Source organism: Pristiophorus japonicus, chromosome 3 (assembly GCF_044704955.1).
Source record: "Pristiophorus japonicus isolate sPriJap1 chromosome 3, sPriJap1.hap1, whole genome shotgun sequence".
NCBI lineage: Eukaryota > Metazoa > Chordata > Chondrichthyes > Pristiophoridae > Pristiophorus > Pristiophorus japonicus.
In genome coordinates this window covers 182,612,874-182,634,048 of record NC_091979.1, presented here as the reverse complement: position 1 = coordinate 182,634,048, position 21,175 = coordinate 182,612,874, and the positions used below count along the sequence as shown (strand labels likewise).

General features: G+C 49.5%; 1 protein-coding gene across 4 annotated transcripts in view; it reads left to right on the top strand.

The window, feature by feature from the left end:
• Window positions 1–13,225, top strand: part of traf3ip1 (TNF receptor-associated factor 3 interacting protein 1) — a 302,416-nt gene extending 289,191 nt beyond the window's left edge. For all 4 annotated transcript variants that reach the window (XM_070876062.1, XM_070876063.1, XM_070876061.1 and 1 more), the window contains one exon: window positions 12,819–13,225. In XM_070876062.1, coding sequence (XP_070732163.1) covers window positions 12,819–12,984 — 166 coding nt within the window. In that variant the 3' untranslated portion in view covers window positions 12,985–13,225. The remainder of the gene's footprint in view (window positions 1–12,818) is intronic.
• The last annotated feature ends 7,950 nt before the right edge of the window (window positions 13,226–21,175 follow it).

Sequence of the window (21,175 nt, the reverse complement as noted above, 5' to 3'; positions counted from 1 at the left end):
TCACCCTATCCCGGAACCAGTGCGCCACAGTCATCAGTGCTTATGCCCCAACACTCGATGCAACAGATAAGGCCAAAGAGGGTTTTTACTCCAACCGCAAAGTCCCTGACCTGCATCCCCGCGGGCGACAAACTGATCCTCCTCGGCGACTTCAACGCCAGGGTCGGCAAAGGCACAGACCTCTGGGGAAGCGTGATTGGCAGAGAGGGGGTCGGGAAAGCCAACTCCAGCGGTACCCTGTTCCTGACAAAATGTCTAGAGCATGAACTTGTCATCACCAACACCTTGTTCCGCCAGAGAGACAAATACAAGGCATCGTGGCAACACCCTCGCTCCAAGCACCGGCAGCTGCTCGAGTCCGAGCCAGGGATCGCAAGGATGTGCGCATCACCATGCCATGACAGGAGCCGACGACTGCTGGACGGACCACAGCCTAATGCGATCCATCATTGACATCAACATAGCCCCAAAGTGAAGGGGGCAGCAGAAGCAATGTCGCAAAAAAGTCAATGCCGGGGCACTTAAGGACCAGCTAAGAGAGCCCTTTACAGTCAGCGCCTCACAGCTAACCTGGCATGCTTTGATGATCCCGAGATGCAGAATGCCCACAGCGCTTGGTCTGCCCTCCAGGCCTACATAACAGTGTCTGCAAGGAGACGTTCGGTCACTCAACCAGGAAATACCAGGACTGGTTTGATGAGAATGATCAGGGGATTCAAGAACTAATAGACTGCAAGCGCAGGGCATTTCTGAGCCTTAAACAGCAACCCAACTCGGGAGGAGCAAAGCAGCATTACAGACGGCTAAAGGCTAAGGTCCAACAAAAAACCCGGGACCTAAAGAACAGGTGGTGGATGGAGAAAGCACAGGAGATACTGCAGCTGGCCGACAGCCATGATGTGCGAGGATTCTTCACCGCAGTCAAGGCCACATACGGACCAAACTCTCAAGGCCCCACCCACTCCTGGCCAAGAACAGGGAAACATTCAAGGACACCGAGGCAGTCAAGGCCCGCTGGAAGGAACACTTCGAAGAACTCCTCAACCGAGACTCTGCCTTTAACTCGAGTGTTCTCGACTCCATCCCGTAGCATGCTACCCGCCACCACCTCAGTGAGACCCCAACTCTGGCTGAGGTAAAAAAGGCCATAAGACAGCTAAAAAACAACAAGGTTACGGGAGCAGATGGAATCCCTGCTGAGGCACTGAAGTATGGTGGAGAGGCACTACTGGCGCGAATACATGACCTCATCTCTCTCATCTGGAAGGAGGAGAGCTTGCTGGGAGATCTTAGAGATGCAGTGATCATCTTTAAAAAAGGGGGACAAGTCCGACTGCAGCAACTACAGAGGAATCTCCCTGCTTTCAGCCACTGGGAAAGTCGTCGCTAGAGTCCTCCTCAACCATCTCCTCCCCGTGGCCGAGGAGCTTCTCCCGGAGTCGCAGTGCTGATTTCATCCCCTCCGGGGCACAACGGACATGATCTTTGCAGCGCGACAGTTGCAGGAAAAATGCAGGGAACGGCGCCAGCCCTTATACATGGCTGCCTTCGACCTTACAAATGCCTTTGACACTGTCAACCGCGAGGGTCTATGGAGCGTCCTCCTCCGTTTCGAATGCCCCCAAAAGTACGTCGTCATACTCCGCCTACTCCACGACAACATGCAAGCCGTGATCCTTACCAACGGTCTGATCACAGACTCAATTCATGTTCGGACCAGGGTCAAGCAGGGCTGCATCATCGCCCCAATCCTCTTCTCAATCTTCCTTGCTGCCATGTTCCACCTCACAGTTGATAAGCTCCCCGCTGGAGTGGAGCTAAACTACAGAACCAGTGGGAAGCTGTTCAGCCTTCGCCATCTCCAGGCCAGGTCCAAGACCACTCCAACCTCTGTCGTCGAGCTACAGTACGCGGACGACGCCTGCGTCTGTGCACACAGAGGCTGAACTCCAGGACATGGTCGACTTATTTACCGAGGCGTATGAAAGCATGGGCCTTACGCTAAACATTAGTAAGACAAAGGTCCTCCACCAGCCTGTCCTCGCTGCACAGCACTGCCCCCAAACATCAAGATCCACGGCGTGGCCCTGGACAACGTGGACCACTTCCCCTATCTCGGTAGCCTCCTATTAACAAGAGCAGGCATTGATGATGAGATCCAACACCGCCTTCAGTGCGCCAGTGCAGCCTTCGGCTGCCTGAGGAAAAGAGTGTTTGAAGATCAGTCCCTCAAAACTGTCACCAAGCTCATGGTCTACAAGGCTGTAGTAATACCCGCCCTCCTGTATGGCTCAGAGATGTGGACCATGTACAGTGGACACCTCAAGTCGCTGGAGAAATACCACCTGCGATGTCTCCGCAAGATCCTGCAAATCCCCTGGGAGGACAGACGCACAAACATTAGCGTCCTCGTCCAGGCCAATATCCCCAGCATTGAAGCACTAACCACACTTGACCCACTGGGCAGGCCACATAGTCCGCATGCCAGACACGAGACTCTCAAAGCAAGCGCTCTACTCGGAACACGTCCACGGCAAACGAGCCAAAGGAGGGCAGAGAAAACATTACAAGGACACCCTCAAAGCCTCCTTGATAAAGTGCGACATCCCCAGTGACACCTGGGAGTCCTTGGCCATAGACTGCCCTAAGTGGAGGAAGTGCATTCGGGAGGGCGCTGAGTTCGCCGAGTATCGTCGCCGAGAGCATGCAGAAATCAAGTGCAGTCAGCGGAAGGAGCGTGCGGCAAACCAGGCTCCCTGCCCATCCTTTCCCTCAACGACTATCTGTCCGACCTGTGACAGAGACTGTGGTTTTCGTACAGCCACCTAAGAACTCATGCTAAGAGTGGAAGTAAATCTTCCTCGATTCCGAGGGACTGCCTATGATGATGATGGTAGTGACAGTCTTAAGAGGAGTTCTTTGTAAGTGACAGAGTCTTGGTATAATGCATTCTTGGGACATTTGTGCTTTCTCTATTGTGGCTTACCGGGTAATTTCACTCAACTTTTTGCAGCACAGCCTGGCCTAGGTGTGGACTTGGTATTCTCTGCTTCCGGCAACTCTCATTGAGACTCGGCAGCGCTCTGTTCCAAAACGCATCACCCTCCTTTGCCTTACTTCCTGCAGCAGTATTTCTATTCTTTCATGACAGAATCTGGGGCGGTTCTGTGTCCTCCTGCAGACCCTACAGCCATTCTAGACATCAAACATTCTTTCTCTGAATAGAAGTGGTAAATAATTGTTTCATAGAAACATAGAAAATAAGTGCAGGAGTAGGCCATTAGGCCCTTCGAGCCTGCACCACCATTCAATAAGATCATGGCTGATCATTCCTTCAGTACCCCTTTCCTGCTTTCTCTCCCTACCCCTTGATCCCCTTAGCCGTAAGGGCCATATCTAACTCACTCTTGAATATATCCAATGAACTGGCATCAACAACTTTCTGCGGCAGGGAATTCCACAGGTTAACAACTCTCTGAGTGAAGAAGTTACTCCTCATCTCAGTTCTAAATGGCCTACCCCTTATCCTAAGACTGTCCCCTAGTTCTGGACTTCCCCAACATCGGGAACATTCTTCTCGCATTTAACCTGTCCAGTCCCGTCAAAATCTTATACGTTTCTATGAGATCCCCTCTCATCCTTCTAAACTCCAATGAATAAAGGCCCAGTTGATCCAGTCTCTCCTCATATGACAGTCCAGCCATCCCTGGAATCAGTCTGGTGAACCTTCGCTGCACTCCCTCAATAGCAAGAACGTCCTTCCTCAGATTAGGAGACCAAAACTGAACACACTATTCCAGGTGAGGTCTCACTAAGGCCCTGTACAACTGCAGTAAGACCTCCCTGCTCCTATACTCAAATCCCCTCGCTATGAAGGCCCACATACCATTTGCCTTCCTCACCGCCTGCTGTACCTGCATGCCCACTTTCAGTGACTGATGTACCAAGACACCCAGGTCTCATTGCACCTCCCCTTTTCCTAATCTGCCGCCATTCAGATAATATTCTGCCTTCGTGTTTTTTCCCCCAAAATGGATAACCTCTCATTTTCCCACATTATACTGCACCTGCCGTGCATTTGCCCACTCACCTAACCTGTCCAAGTCACCCTGCAGCCTCTTAGCGTCCTCCTCACAGCTCACACCGCCATCCAGTTTAGTGTCATCTGCAAACTTGGAGATATTACACTCAATTCCTTCATCTAAATCGTTAATGTATATTGTAAAGAGCTGTGGTCCCAGCACTGAGCCCTGCGGCACTCCACTAGTCACTGCCTGCCATTCTGAAAAGGACCCGTTTATCCCGACTCTCTGCTTCCTGTCTACCAATCAGTTCTCTATCCATGTCAGTACATTACCCCCAATACCATGCGCTTTGATTTTGCACACCAATCTCTTGTGCGGGATCTTGTCAAAAGCCTTTTGAAAGTCCAAATACACCACAACCACTCTACTAATTACATCCTCAAAAAATTCCAGAAGATCCGTCAAGCATGATTTCCCTTTCATAAATCCATGTGGTCCGATCCTGTCACTGCTTTCCAAATGCGCTGCTATTTTATCCTTAATGATTGATTCCAACATTTTCCCCACTACTGATGTCAGGCTAACCGGTCTATAATTACCCGTTTTCTCTCACCCTCCTTTTTTAAAAAGTGGTGTTACATTAGCTACTCTCCAGTCCATAGAAAGTGATCCAGAGTCGATAGACTGTTGGAAAATGATCACCAATGCATCCACTATTGCTAGGGCCACTTCCTTGAGCACTCTGGGATGCAGACTATCAGGCCCTGGGAATTTATCGGCCATCAATTTCCTTAACACAATTTCCCGCCTAATAAGGATATCCTTCAGTTCCTCCTTCTCACTAGACCCACTGTCCCCTAGTACATTCAGAAGGTTATTTCTGTCTTCCATCGTATTTATTCAATTGGTCTGCCATTTCTTTGTTCCCCATTATAAATTCACCTTAATCCGACTGCAACGGACCTACGTTTGTCTTCACTAATCTTTTTCTCTTCACATATCTCTCGAAGCTTTTGCAGTCAGTTTTTATGTTCCCTGCAAGCTTCCTCTCGCACTCTATTTTCCCCCTCTTAATTAAACCCTTAGTCTTCCTCTGTTGAATTCTAAATTTCTCCCAGTCCTCAGGTTATTAGCCAAATTATATGCCTCTTCCTTGGCTTTAACACTACCCTTAATTTCCCTTGTTAGCCATGATTGAGTCACCTTCCCCGTTTTATTTTTTACTCCAGACAGGGATGTACAATTGCTGAAGTTCATCCATGTGATCTTTAAATGTTTGCCATTGCTTATCCACCGTTAACCCTTTAAGTATCCTTTGCCCCTTAAGTATCCTTTCTGTCCCTTTAAGCTGCAACAGATCTTTAAATTCTGTAACAGCTTGCTATCTCTCACCCCAAAATGGGCATTTATAGCACCTGACGATCACCCAAACTATTTTAATGAATCTAACTTGAAATTACAGCAGAGTCAGCAGTCATCACATCAGGCAGGCATGAATCCTGTGCTTCCATACTTGTGTTCAGGTTCACAACCAATCTTAAAACTTCAGGCTCGAGTCTCAGCTGTGGAGACCTCTTCACACGTACACTTTCCACAAGGGCCTCTGGATAATGATTAGGAACAGGATGTTTTTTTTTCTACCTGCCCTAAGCCTACTGAAGCCAATTATAGTACGTCCCACTGCTGACCCTGGCAGAGATTGGTTGACTCACACCAGACAAACATCAAACCTATCTGTTCTGTACCACAAAATCATGCGGTGCATTTAGCTGTAGAGCCATGATGGCTTACATTTTCTATTTTAATTTGAGTTGTAATCCATATGATAACTGCTGCTGCAGAAATTTTAATGTTTTTAGGGAACATTAATGGTGGTTGAAACAGCATGCACAAAGGAGTATAATAACTTGCTGAAACAGAACAACGTCAATGATCCACAGGTAGGTATGATGCTGTGAGTTATGAATTATTTGGTTAGTTAACAAATTTCAGTACACCAAGCTTTTATAAGGATGGGATAGTAAGCCAGTGCCTTCAATGCTTTTGTGTTGCACTCTACAAGGTTATATGGTACTTATAAGAACATAAGAAATAGGAGCAGGAGTAGGCCATTTGGCCCCTCGTGTCTGCTCTGCCATTCAATAAGATTATGGCTGATCTGATCATGGAGTCAGCTCCACTTCCCTGCCCCACCAAAGCCCTGTACACTTGTAGCAAGACTTCCTTACACTTGTACTCCAACCCCTGTGTAATAAAGGCTAACATGTAATTTGCCTTCCTAATTGCTTGCTGTAACTGTGTGCTAACACTCTGTATCTCTCTGAGCATTTAATAGTTTCTCACAATTTGAAAAATATTCTTTTTTTTTATTCTTCCTACCAAAGTGAATATCCTCACTCTTCCCCACTTTATAGTCTACCATATTATTGCCCACTCACTTAACCTGTCTATATCCCATTGCAGGCTCATTGCCTCCTCCTCACAATTACTTTCCTACCTAGCTTTGTATCGTCAGCAAACTTGGATACATTACACTCGGTCCCTTCATTTAAGTCATTAATATAATTGCAAATAGCTGAGGCCCAAGAACTGATCCTTGCAGCACCCCACTAGTTACAGCCTGCCAACCTGAAAATGATCTGTTTATTCCTACTTTCTGTTTTCTGTCCATTCACCAATCCTTTATCCATGCTAATATATTGCCTCCAGCCCCATGAGCCCTTATCTTGCGTAACAACCTTTTATGTTGCACCTTATTGAATGCCTTTTGGAAATTCAAATATACTACATTCACTGGTTCCTCTTTATCTACCCTGCTCGTAACATTCTCAAAAAACACTAATAAATTTTTCAAACATGATTTCCCTTGCATAAAACCATGTTGACTGCCTAATCTTATTATGATTTTCTAAATGCCCTGTTACCAATTCCTTAATGAGGGATCCCTGCATTTTTCCAACAACTGATGTCAGACTAACTGGCTTGTAGTTCCCTGTTTTCTTTCTCTCCTTTCTTGAATAGTGCCGTTATAGTTTTTGTAAAAGGGCTTTGGTACTTTTTCTCTATGGGAGGAAAGAAATTCCCACGGTATGTGGAGGTTGATGCTCTACATATATTTGCCTAATGTTTTCTGCAATTTAGAAGAAAAAGACTTGCTGGGGTTTCAACATTGAACTGAATGTCATCAGAGTGGATGGTTGTATGCATCTCGAAAGTAGATAAAGGGCCTTCAGATGGCGCTGTGTGACTATTAACTGAACACTATCCTTTTAGTTGACCTACAGAGGCTATTTCAAAACAAATCCATAGTGTTTATTGTACTAATTCAGCCTCGATACAATTTTGTCCATATTTTAATTTACAAAGAATGATTTGTTTTTCTATTTCAATCAAATGTAAATTATCAATGAATATGGATGATATCCAGGAACTGGCCAAAAGAAGCAGCTGAGCTAAGTTCAGCATATGCTCGGCTGGGAATAAAAGAATGTGGCCCAACCCTACCTGTGATCCATATGTCATTGAATTATGTCTGCTTCTTTAGATGAATGATCACAGGAACCACCTCTTCTCACCCCTCCCCCAAGGGGAAACCGGCTCTGACTTATGTTGGAGGTAAATGCTCACATTTGCCCATTACTCTTTAAATATGGTAACTGTTTTAAAATACAAAAACTTTAGTAAACTGCTAATAAAAGTATCATATTGGTTCTATGCTATCATACCTTTCCTTTTCAGCTAGATTGCTAATGGAATCTAATCTTAACTTTTATACTTCTAATTTACACTTCTTACTTATAGTATAGTTTGGGGCCAATTGTGGCCCACCTCTCATGGATGACAAGGCATAAATCTACTTGCCCTCATCCTCACCAATCTACCTGCTGCAGCTGCATCTGTCCATGACACTGTTGGTAGCCATGATCATTGCACAGTCATTGTGGAGACGATATCACGTCTTCACACTGAAGACACCCTCCAATGGATTGTGTGGCACTACCACCTTGCTAAATGGGATAGATTCAGAACAGATCTAGCAGCTCAAAACTGGGCATCCATGAGGCGCTGAGGGCCATCAACAGCAGCAGAATTGTATTCCATCACAATCTGTAACCTCGTGGTCCAGCATATCCCTCACTCTACCATTGCCATCAAGACAGGGGACCAACCCTGGTTCAATGAGTGCAGAAGAGCATGCCAGGAACAGCACCAAGTGTACCTAAAAATGAGATACCAACCTGGGAAAGTGCAACATGTGAGCAGCAGACGCAGCATGCTATAAAGAGAGCTAAGTGATCCTACAATCAACGGATCAGATCAAAACTCTGCAGTCCTGCCACATCCAGTTGTGAATGGTGGTGGAAATTAAACAACTAATGGGAGGAGGAGGCTCCATGAATATCCCCATCCTCAATGATGGCAGAGCCCAGCAAGCAAGTGCAAAAGATAAGGCTGATGCGTTTGCAACCATCTTCAGCCAGAGGTTCCGAGTGGATCCCTCCTGAGGTCCCCACCATCACAGAAACCATTCAGCCCATTCGATTTACTCCAAATGATATCAAAAAGTGGCTGAGCGTACTGGATACAGCAAAGGCTATGGGCCCTAACAACATCCCTGCTGTCGTGCTGAAGACTTGTGCTCCAGAACTAGCTGTGCTTGAGCCAAACTGTTCCAGTACAGCTATAACACTAGCATCTACCTGACAATACTGAAAACTGCCCATGTATGTCCTGTCCACAAAAAGCAGGACAAATCCAATCCGGCCACTTACGCCCGATCTGCCTACTTTCAGTCATCAGCAAAGTGATGATGAAGGTGTCGTCGTCAGTGCTATCAAGCGGCACTTACTCACCAATAACCTGGTCACCGATGCTCAGTTTGGGTTTCGCCAGGATCACTCGGCTCCAGACCTCATTACAGCCTTGGTCAAAACATGGATAAAAGAGCTAAATTCCAGAGGTGAGATGAGAGTGACTGTCCTTGAAATCAAGGCAGCATTTGACTGAGTGTGGCATCCAGGAACCCTAATAAAGTTGAAGTAATTGGGAATCAAGAGGAAAACTCTCCACTGGCTGGAGACATACCTAGCACAAAGGAAGATGGATGTGGTTGTTGGAGGTCAATCATCACAGCACTAGGACATCTCTGCAGGAGTTCCTCAGGGCAGTGTCCTAGGCCCAACCACCTTCGGCTGCTTCATAAATAACCTTCCCTCCATCATAAGGTCAGAAGTGGGGATTTTCGCTGATGACTGCACAGTGTTCAGTGCAATTCGCAACTCCTCAGCTAATGAAGCAATTCATGTCCACATGCAGCAAGACCTGAACGACATTCAGGCTTGGACTGATAAGTGGAAAGTAACATTCGCACCACACAAGTGCCAGGCAATGACCATCTCCAACAAGAGAGCGTCTAACCAGCTCTCCTTGATATTCAACAGCATTACCATCGCTGAATCTCCCATCATCAACATCCTGGGGGGGTCACCATTGACCAGAAACTAAACTGGACCAGCCACATAAATAATGCGGCAACAAGAGCAGGTCAGATTCTAGATATTCTGCTGCGAGTGTCTCCGCTCCTGACTCCCCAAAGCCTTTCCACCATCTACAAGGCACAAGTCAGGAGTGTGATGGAATACTCTCCACTTGCCTGGATGAGTGCAGCTCCAACAACCTTCAAGAAGCCCGACACCATCCAGGACAAAGCAGTCCGCTTGATTGGCACCCCTTAAGAACATAAGAACATAGGGAATAGGAGCAGGAGTAGGCTATTTAGTCCCTCGATCCTGCTTCGCCATTTGATAAGATCAAGGCTGATCTGACCTTGGGCTCAGCTCCACTTCCCTGCCCACTCCCCATAACCCTTCACTCCCTTATCGTTCAAAAATTTGTCTAACTCCACCTTAAATATATTCAATGACCCAGCCTCCACAGCTCTTTGAGGCAGAGAATTCCACAGATTTATGACCCGCTGAGAGAAGAAATTCCTCCTCATCTCAGTTCTAAATGGGCGACCCCTTATTCTTAAACTATGCCCCCTAGTTCTAGATTCCCCCACGAGTGGAAACATCCTCTCTGCATCTACCTTGTCAAGCCCCCTCAGTATCTTATATGTTTCAATAAGATCACCTTTTAATCTTCTAAACTCCAATGAGTATAGGCCCCACCTGTTCTACCTTTCCTCATGTGTCAACCCCTTCATCTCAGGAATCGACGTAGTGAATCTTCTCTGAACTGCCTCCAGTGCAAGTAGATTCCTCCTCAAATAACCAAAACTGTACGCAGTACTCTAGATGTGGTCTCACCAATACCCTATACAGGTGTAGCAGGACTTTCCTGCTTTTATACTCCATCTTCCTTGCAATAAAGGCCAACATTCCATTTGCCTTCCTGATTACTTGCTGTACCTGAGGATAAGTCTAGCAGAGGTGCAAATGGGAATGACAGAATCATCAACAGCTGCCATGTGAAAAAATAGGGGTAAAGGTTATGGATTGAAATTGTTGAACTGGATGTTGAGTCCAGAAGGCTACAAAGTGCCTACACCACCGCAGGTCGAGGCTATAAATAGAGCTGGAGCGCCGGGCCCTGGGACATCGTGGTGGAGGTGCGGCGAATGAGTGTACGGGGCCCAGAAGAGCCGAGGGTCCGGGGCAGCACGGACCTGCCCACACTGCAATATCTGTGCGCACTAGGTCTGTGCAGCAGAGCATGTCTCCAGTCATCCTGGTTAATCCTTGTCACTGGATAATAGCTCTGTCAAGCCCGTGTGGTGGCTGATGTGCAACGGTCACCACACGTTTAAAAAAAATTCCCGCAAAGGCATCTTCCACCCCCTCAACTGGAGTTCAGGACTGGAACATCGGGTCCTTCATTGAAACATCTATGAACTCTCATGGAAGCAAGTCATCCTTGTTCGAAGGACCGCCTATGATAATGATGCTAACTTTTTGTGTTTCATGCACAAGGACCCCCAGGTTCCTCTCTACTGCAGCATTTTGTGGTCTCTCCATTTAAGTAATAATTTGCTTTTTTATTTTTCCTGTCAAAATTGATAACCTCACACTTTCCCACATTATACTCCATCTGCCAAATGTTTGCCCACTCACTTAGCCTGTGCATCACCTTCAACATTCACTCCCTCCACCACCAGCGCACCGTGACTGCAGTGTGTACCATCTACAAGGACATGGGCAGCAGGCATATGGGAGCACCATCACCTGCAAGTTCCCCTCCAAGTTACACACAATCCTGACTTGGAAATATATTGCCGTTTCTTCATCGTTGCTGGGTCAAAATCTTGGAACTCCCTTCCTAACAACACTGTGGGAGTTCCTTCACCACAAGGGCAGTAGTGGTTCAAGAAGGTGGCTCAACATCATCTTCTCAAGGGCAATTAGGGATGGACAATAAATGCTGGGCTTGCCAGCGATGCCCACATCCCGGAACAAATTTTTTAAAATATAGATGAAAAAGACTATTTTGCCTATCTTGACTCATCCATTCAGAAAACGCTACAATCTCCCCATCACGGCACCCACCTGTTCCTTCAATCATTTCAGGGTTTATGCCTCCGCTACTCTTCTTCAAAGCCCATTCCATGTGTTGATCACTCCTTGTATGAAGAACTACTTCATGATATGTCCTAAATTTGTCTTTTATGGTTTGAAGCTATACTCACTAGTCTTTCTGTCATGATCGAGTGTGAAATCCTTTTCTGGATCTACCTTTTCCACCCAGTTTGTTATCTCTTGTATGCTTCCACAAGATCACCCTCCAGTCACTTTCTACCTTAAAAGCATGCTTTTGCACTCTTTTATCAAAACTCAGTCTTCTAATACTAGGGATCAGTCAAGTGACTCTTCTCTAAACTACCTCAAGAGGTATATATCTCTCTTGGGTCTCGGTGACCAGAACTAGATGTGGTGATGAGAAGTGGTGCCCAAGGTGTAGTCTGACGGGAGCGCTACAGTTTGAACATTGCTACCTCTGAGTTGCACACCTGTGGTCCTTAGCGGACTTGTTGCTCGTATGTGTCGTGGCACATAGGAACAATGATTAAACCATTTGGCCTATTGAGCTCCACTGTTTTGTTAATGGTGGCTTTTCATCTTTTTAATCCCAATTCCTTTCCATGTTCCCATATCTGTTAATGTCATTGCTTCCAAATAAGTATCTCAACAATTTTCATATGTGACGCTGCGGAGCAGTGCTTTCCACAATTTCACAACCGTTAGAGTGTTTTCAGATCTGGGATTCAATACTCTTCCTTCTCTTTAACTTTCCAGTCAGGGAACAAGAGATACCATCAGGCAGAGGATGTCGCAGTATCCTTAACATAAGTGAAAGGTCACTCTGAAGCTCTCCACTATGGCATGATGGACCCTGGGACCACTGCAGAACATACAGTCCAATCCTGATTAAAAAAAATTTTAGTGCAATAACTGAATTATCTAATATTTTGAATTAAGCAAAATTAATGCAGCAATTTGGAACTTAATGCTAAAATAAATATAAATTGTTAGGTAATTTGAATTGAGAAGTAGACTATATATGAAAATTGGTAATCTGGAACTCACTGTGTGAGGGATTGCAATGGTAAAGCATGCTAAGCATTCCTAAATGACCCTTAAGCATTTGCTGTTTGGACTGTGGGCCATATCAATGAAACTGCTATTTATTTTTTTTTCACCTGTTAAATGTGGAAAGCTATCTATCTAGCTTAGCAGTTTTTATGGTGGTAATAACCACATTACAAACTTGAATCTGTTGATTATTTTGTTGTTGCAGCGTCACAGACACTGCTGTGGAGCCATTAAAGACTGAACTTGCTGAACTGGAACAACTGATCAAGGACCAGCAGGATAAGAATTGTGCTGTCAAGGCAAACGTACTGAAAAACGAGGATAAGATCCAGAAGATGATTTCAAGTATTAACTTCTCCTCAAGAACGTGAGGGAGGAGTGCTTGTTGTACCATTGGCACGGAAATCATTAATGCAGTTCAGCTAATAAGGTGAAGAAATAATGGGGAGGAGGGACCTTGTAGAAGAGCAGATTGACAAATAACGTGTACATGGGTAAAAAAGCATTTTGTTGCATACCCATCTCTCAATCAGTTGCATTCCACTAGAGAGCTTATTGCACAGTTTAAAGAAAACAAATGAGTACATAAAATAAAAGCACTGTTTATAAATAGCTTGCAGCTCTGAAAGCACGATTTGTACCATTTTCTTCTTTGCTTACCTTCTTTCGGCTGAAATTCCTGCTGACAATTTTAGCAAAATAGTCAATGTTGAGTATAAAACAAGATGGTAAAATTATTGATCGGAGGAATTTCACCCCCTTTATGTTTGACTGATTATTATTCCTAATGATCCCACAAATTTCTGAATGTTTTCAACTAGCTGTAGTGTTCTTGCAGCAATAGAAGTACCGCATTGCTCATCACAACAACAAGGCATAAGAGCAATCCAAGCCCCTGGTCATTGTCCAAGGCATTAGACACCACATTTGTGCGGAGGTCAGGGTGAAGCCACCTGGGTTCATCCGTACCACTCGAGGCTGATGGGCTAGGCCACCTGAAAGTATATTTTATTTTTTTCATATATGGATGTGAAAGTATTTTTTTTTAAAGTAACTGGGTATTGGTGATCCTTTGCTGTATCATACCAATGTTCCGTCTAATTTTATTTGTACTGAATGGGCCATGAACTCCTTTGAGTGCAACCTTTTCGTCCGTGGGCAAATTATACAACAACCACCACTTAAAAGCATATATATTGTAATGCCATATTGACAACCCATTGTCTCAAATCATAAGACAATCAGATAATACAGGTTTAACATAACTTTTGAACTCTAACCCCTGGAATTGAATTCCTAGTGCTTTATTTGCACTTTTATGGCTTTTTTTTAACCTATGTTGCTACTTTTAATGATTTGTGAAGTTGTACCCCTAGATCCCATTGCACCTCCACCCCAATTAGATTCTTCTTTTCCAAGGATTAGGTCACCTCCTTATTCCTCCCACCAAAATTCTCCACCTCACATTTATTTATATTAAAATTAATTTGTCATTTACATGCCCATTCTACATGTTTGTTTATGGTAGAATTAATTAAATTAATTCATAAAAATTTTTTAATTTATCGTACAAACTCTCTCCTCCCATTCTCTCTCCCCCCAGTCTCTCTCTCCTCCCAGTCTCTCTCTGCCCCCAGTCTCTCTCTTTCCCCCCCCCCCTTTCCCCCCCCCAGTCTCTCTCTTCCTGTCCCCCCCAGTCTCTCTCTTCCTGTCCCCCCCAGTCTCTCTCTTCCTGTCCCCCCCAGTCTCTCTCTTCCTGTCCCCCCCAGTCTCTCTCTTCCTGTCCCCCCCAGTCTCTCTCTTCCTGCCCCCCCCAGTCTCTCTCTTCCTGCCCCCCCCAGTCTCTCTCTTCCTGCCCCCCCCAGTCTCTCTCTTCCTGCCCCCCACTCTCTCTCTTCCCGCACCCCCCCAGTCTATCTCTCTCTCTCTCTCTCTCTCTCCCCCCAATCAATCTCTCTCTCTCTCTCTCTCTCTCTCTCTCTCTCTCTCTCTCTCTCTCTCCAGCCTCTCTCTCCCACCCTCCCCCCCACAGGCCTCTCTCTCCCTCCCCCAAGCCTCTCTCTTTCCCCCCCTCCCCCCCCTCTAGCATCTCTCTTTCCCCCCCCTCCAGCCTCTCTCTTTTCCCCCAGCCTCCTTCACCCCCCCTCCCCCCAGCCTCTTTCATGCTCCCAGCCTCTTCCTTTCTCTTCCCCCAGATCCTCTCTCTCATCTCCCTGGTTACTCTCTTTCTCTCACCCCCGCTTCCCGCCGCCCCCGGTCTCTTTCTCTCACCCCTCCGCAGTATCTCTCTTTCCTCCCCCGCCAGTATCTCTTTCCTCCCGCCCCAAGTAGCTCTCCTCAACACCCCCCCCCCCCCACAAGTATCTTTCTTTGCCCCCCCAGTATATCTCTCACCTGCCCCCCCCACCTCAAGTATCTCCCCCCCCCACCCCCACATGTAGCTCTCTCTTCCCCCCACCCCCCCCCCAAAGTATATCTCTCCTCCCCCTGCCCGAAAATCTCTAACCCTCCCCCCCCCCCCCCCCCGATATATCTCTCTCATTTCCCCCCACCCCCCGGTCTCTTTCTCTCTCTCTCTCTCACCCCTGCCCCCACACAGTCTCACTTCCCCCCCACCCAGTTGTCTCTCGCTCTCTCTCTTCCCCCCTCCACCTCCTTCCTCAAGTATTTCTCTTCCCCCCCGCCCACGAGTATTTCTCTCTCTCTTTCTCCCCCCCCCCCCGCAAGTATCTCGCTCACTTCCCCTCCCCTCCACACCTCAAGTATTTCTTTTCCCCCCGCCCCCACACAGTCTCACTTCCCTCTCGCTCAGTCGTCTCTCGCCCTCTCTCCCTTCCGCCTTCCCCCCCTCCTTCCCCAAGTATGTCTCTTCCCCCCCATATCTCTCTCCCTCCCCCCCCCCCCCCAAGTATCTCTTCCCCCCCCCCCCCAATTATCTTTCATTTCCTCCCCCCCAGTATCTGTTTTCTCCCCGCCCCCCCCCCCGTGTCTCTCATTTCCACCCCCCGCCCATGAGTATCTCTCTCCCACCCCCTCCCCCTCCCCCCCCGCAAAGTATCTCTCGTCCCTCCCCCTCCATCCGCAAGTATTTCTTTTCCCCCTCCCTCCCCAAGTATATCTCTCCCCCTCCCCCCCACTCCAAGTATTTCTCCCTTCACCCCCCCCCAAGTATTTCTCCCTTCCCCCCCCAAAAAAAATCTCTTTTCACCCCCTCCCACCCAGAATATCTCTCTCTCTTTCCCCTCCCGACCCCCAAATATATCTCTCTTCCCCTGCCCCAATATATCTCTTCCCCTCACCTTCCCCCCCCCCAGTATCTCTTTCTCCCTGAATCTCTCTCATTTCCAACCCCCCCTTCCCGAGTATCTCTCCCTTCCCACCACCCCAAAATATCTCTCGCTTTACCCCCCCAAAAATCTCTCTCTTCACCCCCCCCCAGTATCTCTCTTTTCCCCCCCCCACCAAATATCTCTGTCTTCCCCCCCCGCCAAAAAAAAATCTCTCTCTTCCCTCCCCAAGTATCTTTCTTCCCCCCACCCAAAGTATCTCCCAACCACCAAATTTCTCTCTCTCCTCCCCCAAGTAACTCTCGCCCCTCAACCCCAAGTCTTTCTCTTCCCCCTTCCCCTAGACTCTCACTCTCTCACCTCTTTCCCCCCCACCAACCTCACCCCCGTCTTCCTACCCTCCCCTCCACCCCCACACCCTCCTCCCCCAGTCTCTCTATCCCCCACGCAGTGCCCACCACACCTCCCCAAGAATCTCTCATTCCCCCCCCCCCAAGTATATCTCTCTCCCCCTGCCCGTAATATATCTCCCCCCCCCCCAAAAAAAAAATACCACACCCCCTCAAGTAACTCTCTTCCTCCCCCCAAGTCTCTCTCTTTCCTTCCCCCTTGCCAACTCTCTCCCTTCCCCCTTCCCCTAGTCTCTCGCTCTCACACCTCTTTCTCCCTACCCCACCAACCTCACCCCCCTCATCCCACCTACCCCCTCCCTCCCCTCCACCCCCACACCTCCCTCTCCCAGTTTCTCTCTCCCACGCAGTCCCCCCCCGCACCTCCTCAAGTATCTCGTTCTCTTCCCCCTGCCCCAAATATCTTTCTTCCCATTCCCCAAAATATTTCTCTCTTTTTCCCCCCCCCCCAAGTCTCTCTCTTCCCCCTTCCCCTAGTCTCTCGCTTTCTCAACTCTTTCCCCCACCAACCTCACCCCCCTCCCCTCCACACCCACACCTCCTTCCCCCAGTCTCTCTCCCCCACGCTGTCCCCCCCACACCTCCCCAAGAATCTTGCTCTTCCCCCCCCCCGCCCCCTCCCCGAGTGTATCTCCTCTCTTTTTCCCCCCCCTCAAGTATCTCTCTCGCCCCCTGCCCCAAATATCTCTCTCCCCACCGCCCCCAAATATTTCTCTTCCCACCCCCCCCCGCCCAAGTCTCTCTTCCCCCCCCCTCCCCAAGTATCTCTCTTCCCCCTCCCTCCCCCCCTCCAAGTATCACTCTCCCCACACCCGCCATAGTATCTCTTCCCCCTGCCTGAATATCTCTCTCTAACCCTCCCCCACTCGATATATCTCTCTCATTTCCCCCCCACCCCCTGGTCTCTCTCTCTCTCTCTCTCTCTCTCACCCCTGCCCCCACACAGTCTCGCTTCCCCCCCACCCAGTTGTCTCTCGCTCGCTCTCTCTTCCCCCCTCCCCCCTACCCCCTCCTTCCCCAAGTATCCCTCCCCCCCATTTTCTCTCTTTCCCCCCCAGTTTCTCTCTTTCCCCCCCAGTTTCTCTCTTTCCCCCCCCAGTTTCTCTCTTTCCCCCCCCCCCCCAAATATCTATCTCTTCCCCCCCCCCCCCCCAAGTATCTCTCCTCCCCGCCCCCCCACCAAAGTATCTACCTCTTACCCCCCGCCCCCCGAGTATATCTTCCGCCTCCCCCCAAATACCTCTCTCTAATCCAAGTACCTCTCTCTAAACCCCCCCCCCCCCCCCGGTCTCTCTCTCTCTCTCTCGCACCCCCGCTCCCACACAGTCTCACTTCCTCCCCCCCACCCTGTTGTCTCTCGCGTTCTCTCTCTTCCACCCCCCCCAACGTATCTCTCTTTTCCCCCCCCCCTCCATCCGCAAGTATATCTCTACCCCCCCCTCCAAGTATTTCTCCCTTTCCCCCCAAATATCTCTCTTTTCCCCCCCCCCCCCCCCCCAATATCACTCTGTTTCCCCCCGACTGCGAAATATATCTCTCTTCCCCTGCCCCAATATCTCTCTTCCCCTCACCTCCCCCCCCCCCCCCCCCGCCCAGGTCTCTCTCTCTCTCTCTCTCTCTCTCTCTCTCTCTCTCTCTCTCTCTCTCTCTCTCTCTCTCTCTCTCTCTCACTCCCCCACAGTCTCTCTTCCCCCTCACCCTGTCGTCTCTCGCTCTCTCTCCCCCCGCCCCCCCCCGCAGTATCTCTTTCCCCCCGTGTGTCTCTCTCATTTCCAACCTCCCCCCTCGAGTATCTCTCCCTTCCCACCACCCCCCAAATAAATCTCTCTTCCCCCCCCCCCAAAATCTCTCTCTTCACCCCCGCCCCCCACTATCTCTTCCCTCCCCCCCCGCAAATATCTCTGTCTCCCCCCCACCCACAAAATATTTCTCTCTTCCCTCCCCAAGTATCTCTCTTTCCCCCCGCCCCAAGTATCTCTCGCCCCTCAACCCCAAGTCTCTTCCCCCTTCCTCTAGACTCTCACTCTCTCACCTCTTTTCCCCCCCCCAAACCAACCTCAAGCCCCTCCTCCTACCCATTATCCCTCCCCTCCACCCCCACACCCCCCTCCCCCAGTCACTCACTCCCACGCAGTGCCCACCACACCTCCACAAGTATCTCGCTCTTCCCTGCCCCCCCCCAAGTATCTCTCTCTCTCTCCCATCACCCAAGTATCTCTTCCACCCCCCCCCAAAGTATATCCCCTCAACACCCCCAAGTATCTCTCTCTCCCCACTGCCCCAAATATCTTTCTCTTCCCCGCCCCCCCCAATTATTTCTCTCTCTCTCTCTCTCTCTTTCCCCCCCCACAAGTAACTCTCTTCCCCACGCCCCCCCAAGTCTCTCTCTTTCCTTCCCCCTTGTCCAACACTCTCCCTTCCCCCTTCCCCTAGTCTCTCGCTCTCACCTCTTTCCCCCACCCCACCAACCTCACCTCCCTCATCCCCTCCACCCACACCTCCCTCCCCCAGTCTCTCTCTCTCCCACGCAGTCCCCCCCACACCTCCCCAAGTATCTCGCTCCCTCCCCCCTGCCCCAAATATATCTCTTCCCACCTCCCAAATATTTCTCTCCCCCCTCCCCGCCCAATTCTCTTCTCTTTCCCCCCGCCCAGTATCTCTTTCTCCCCGAATCTCTCTCATTTCCATCCCCCCCCTCCCGAGTATCTCTCCCTTCCCACCACCCCGAAATATCTCTCGCTTTACCCCCCAAAAAAAATCTCTCTTTTCCCCCCCCCCCCCAAAGTATCTCTCTCTCCCCCTGCCCCAAGTATCTCTCTCTCCCCCCTGCCCCAAGTATCTCTCTCTCCCCCCCCAAAATATTTCTCTCTTCCGCCCCCCCCCAAGTATCTCTCTCTCCCCCTGCCCCAAATATTTCTCTTCCCACCCCACAAAATATTTCTCTCTCCCCCCTCCCCCCCCCACAAGTATCTCTCTTTCACCCCCCTTCCCCGAGTCTCTTGCACTCACCTCTTTCCCCCCCCCCCCACCAACCTCCCTCCCCTCCACCCCCACACCTCCCTCCCACGCTGTCCCGTCCACACCTCCCCAAGAATCGTGCTCTTCCCCCCACTCCCGAGTGTATCTCCTCTCCCCTCCCCCCCAAGTACCTCTCTCTCCCCCGCCCCAAATATCTCTCTCCCTCCCAAATATATCTCTCTTTTCTCCCCCACAAGTATCTTTCTCCCCCCTGCCCCAAATATCTCTCTCCCCCCTGCCCCAAATATATCTTCCCACCGCCCCCAAATATTTCTCTCTATCCTCCCCCCACCCCTCGCCCAAGTCTCTCTATCCCCCCCAAGTCTCTTTTCCCCCCCCCCAGTGTCTCTCTTTCCTTCCCCCTTCCCCAAGTCTCTCTCTTCCCCCTTACCCTAGTCTCTCGCTCTCTCTCACCTCTTCCTCCCCACCACCAACCTCACCCCTTCGCTCCCCTCCACCCCCTCCCTCCCCTCCACCCCACACCTCGCCAAGTATCTCGCTCTCTCCCCCTGCCCCAAATATATCTCTTCCCACCCCCCAAATATCTCTCTCTCCCCCTCCCCGCCCAATTCTCTTCTCTCCCCGCCCATCCAGTATCTCTCTTCTCCCCCACCCACCCCCAAGTATCTCTTCTTCCCCCCCCCCCCGAGTATATCCCCCCCCCCGAGTATATCTCTTCTTCCCCCCCCCCCGAGTATATCTCTTCCCCCCCCCCCCCCCCCGAGTATATCTCTTTCCACCCCCCCCGAGTATATCTCTCTCCCCCCCCCCCCCCAGTATCTCTCTCTCCTCCTGCCCCAAATATTTCTTTTCCCCCCCCCCACCCATGGAGTATCTCTCTTTCCCACCCTCCCCCCCAAGTATTTCTCTTCCCATTCTCCAAAGTATCTATCCCCCCCCCCAAATATCTCTCTCTCCCCCCCCCCACCCCATCCCAAGTATCTCTCTTTTCTTCCCCCAAGTATCTTCCCCCCCCCCTGCAACCCCAGTATCTCTCTCTTCCTCCTCCCCTCAAGTATCTCCCCCCCCCCCCACCCCACCCCAAGTATCTCTCTTTTCTTCCCCCAAGTATCTTCCCCCCTCCCCCCAAGTATCTCTCTTTCTTCCTCCCTCCCGCCTGCATGTGTCTCCCTCCCCCCCACCTCCAAATATCACTCTCCCCACACTCGCCAGATATCTCTCTTACCCCCCAACTATCTCGCCCCCCCCTCGCCCAAATAACTCTCTTTCTCTCTTCCCCCCCCCCTCAAGTCTCTCTTTTTCTCCCCCTCCCCCCCCCCAAGTCTCTCTCTCTCTCTCTCTCTCTCTCTCTCTCTCTCTCTCTCTCTCTCTCTCTCTCTCTCTCTCTCTCTCTCTCTCTGCCCCACCGCCCCCCCCCACCAAGTCTCTCTCTTTACTTCCTCCATCTCCGTCATGTAGCGGAGTCGAGCGCGTAAGCACCAAAATGGGTCAAGCGCGCTGGCGCTAAAACCCGCTCCTGCGGGCCGAATGAACGAGTCCGTTGGACGCGATTGAAAAGAGCGGCTGTAGCCCACGCCAGCGGAACTTTGTGGCCTGCAACGCGTCGAGGAGCACCCGCACAGCTTCGGTGGAACAGTGGTTGGAACGTAACTCAAGGCAGTGAATGTTGATGTAATTTACAGGTTCAGCTTTGGTAATACAGCAATGAATACCACAGGTTCAATATTTTCTCAAGTTCTATCATACAAATAATGGAAATTCATCACTTTAACAGTCTTATAAAACTATAGGATGATACTTGGTGAATTGAAGCTAGTAATTTGATCTAAGTCGCAGATTCAGGTTCGCAGAGTGTTGTCATTATGATTTAAAGTCACATCACTACT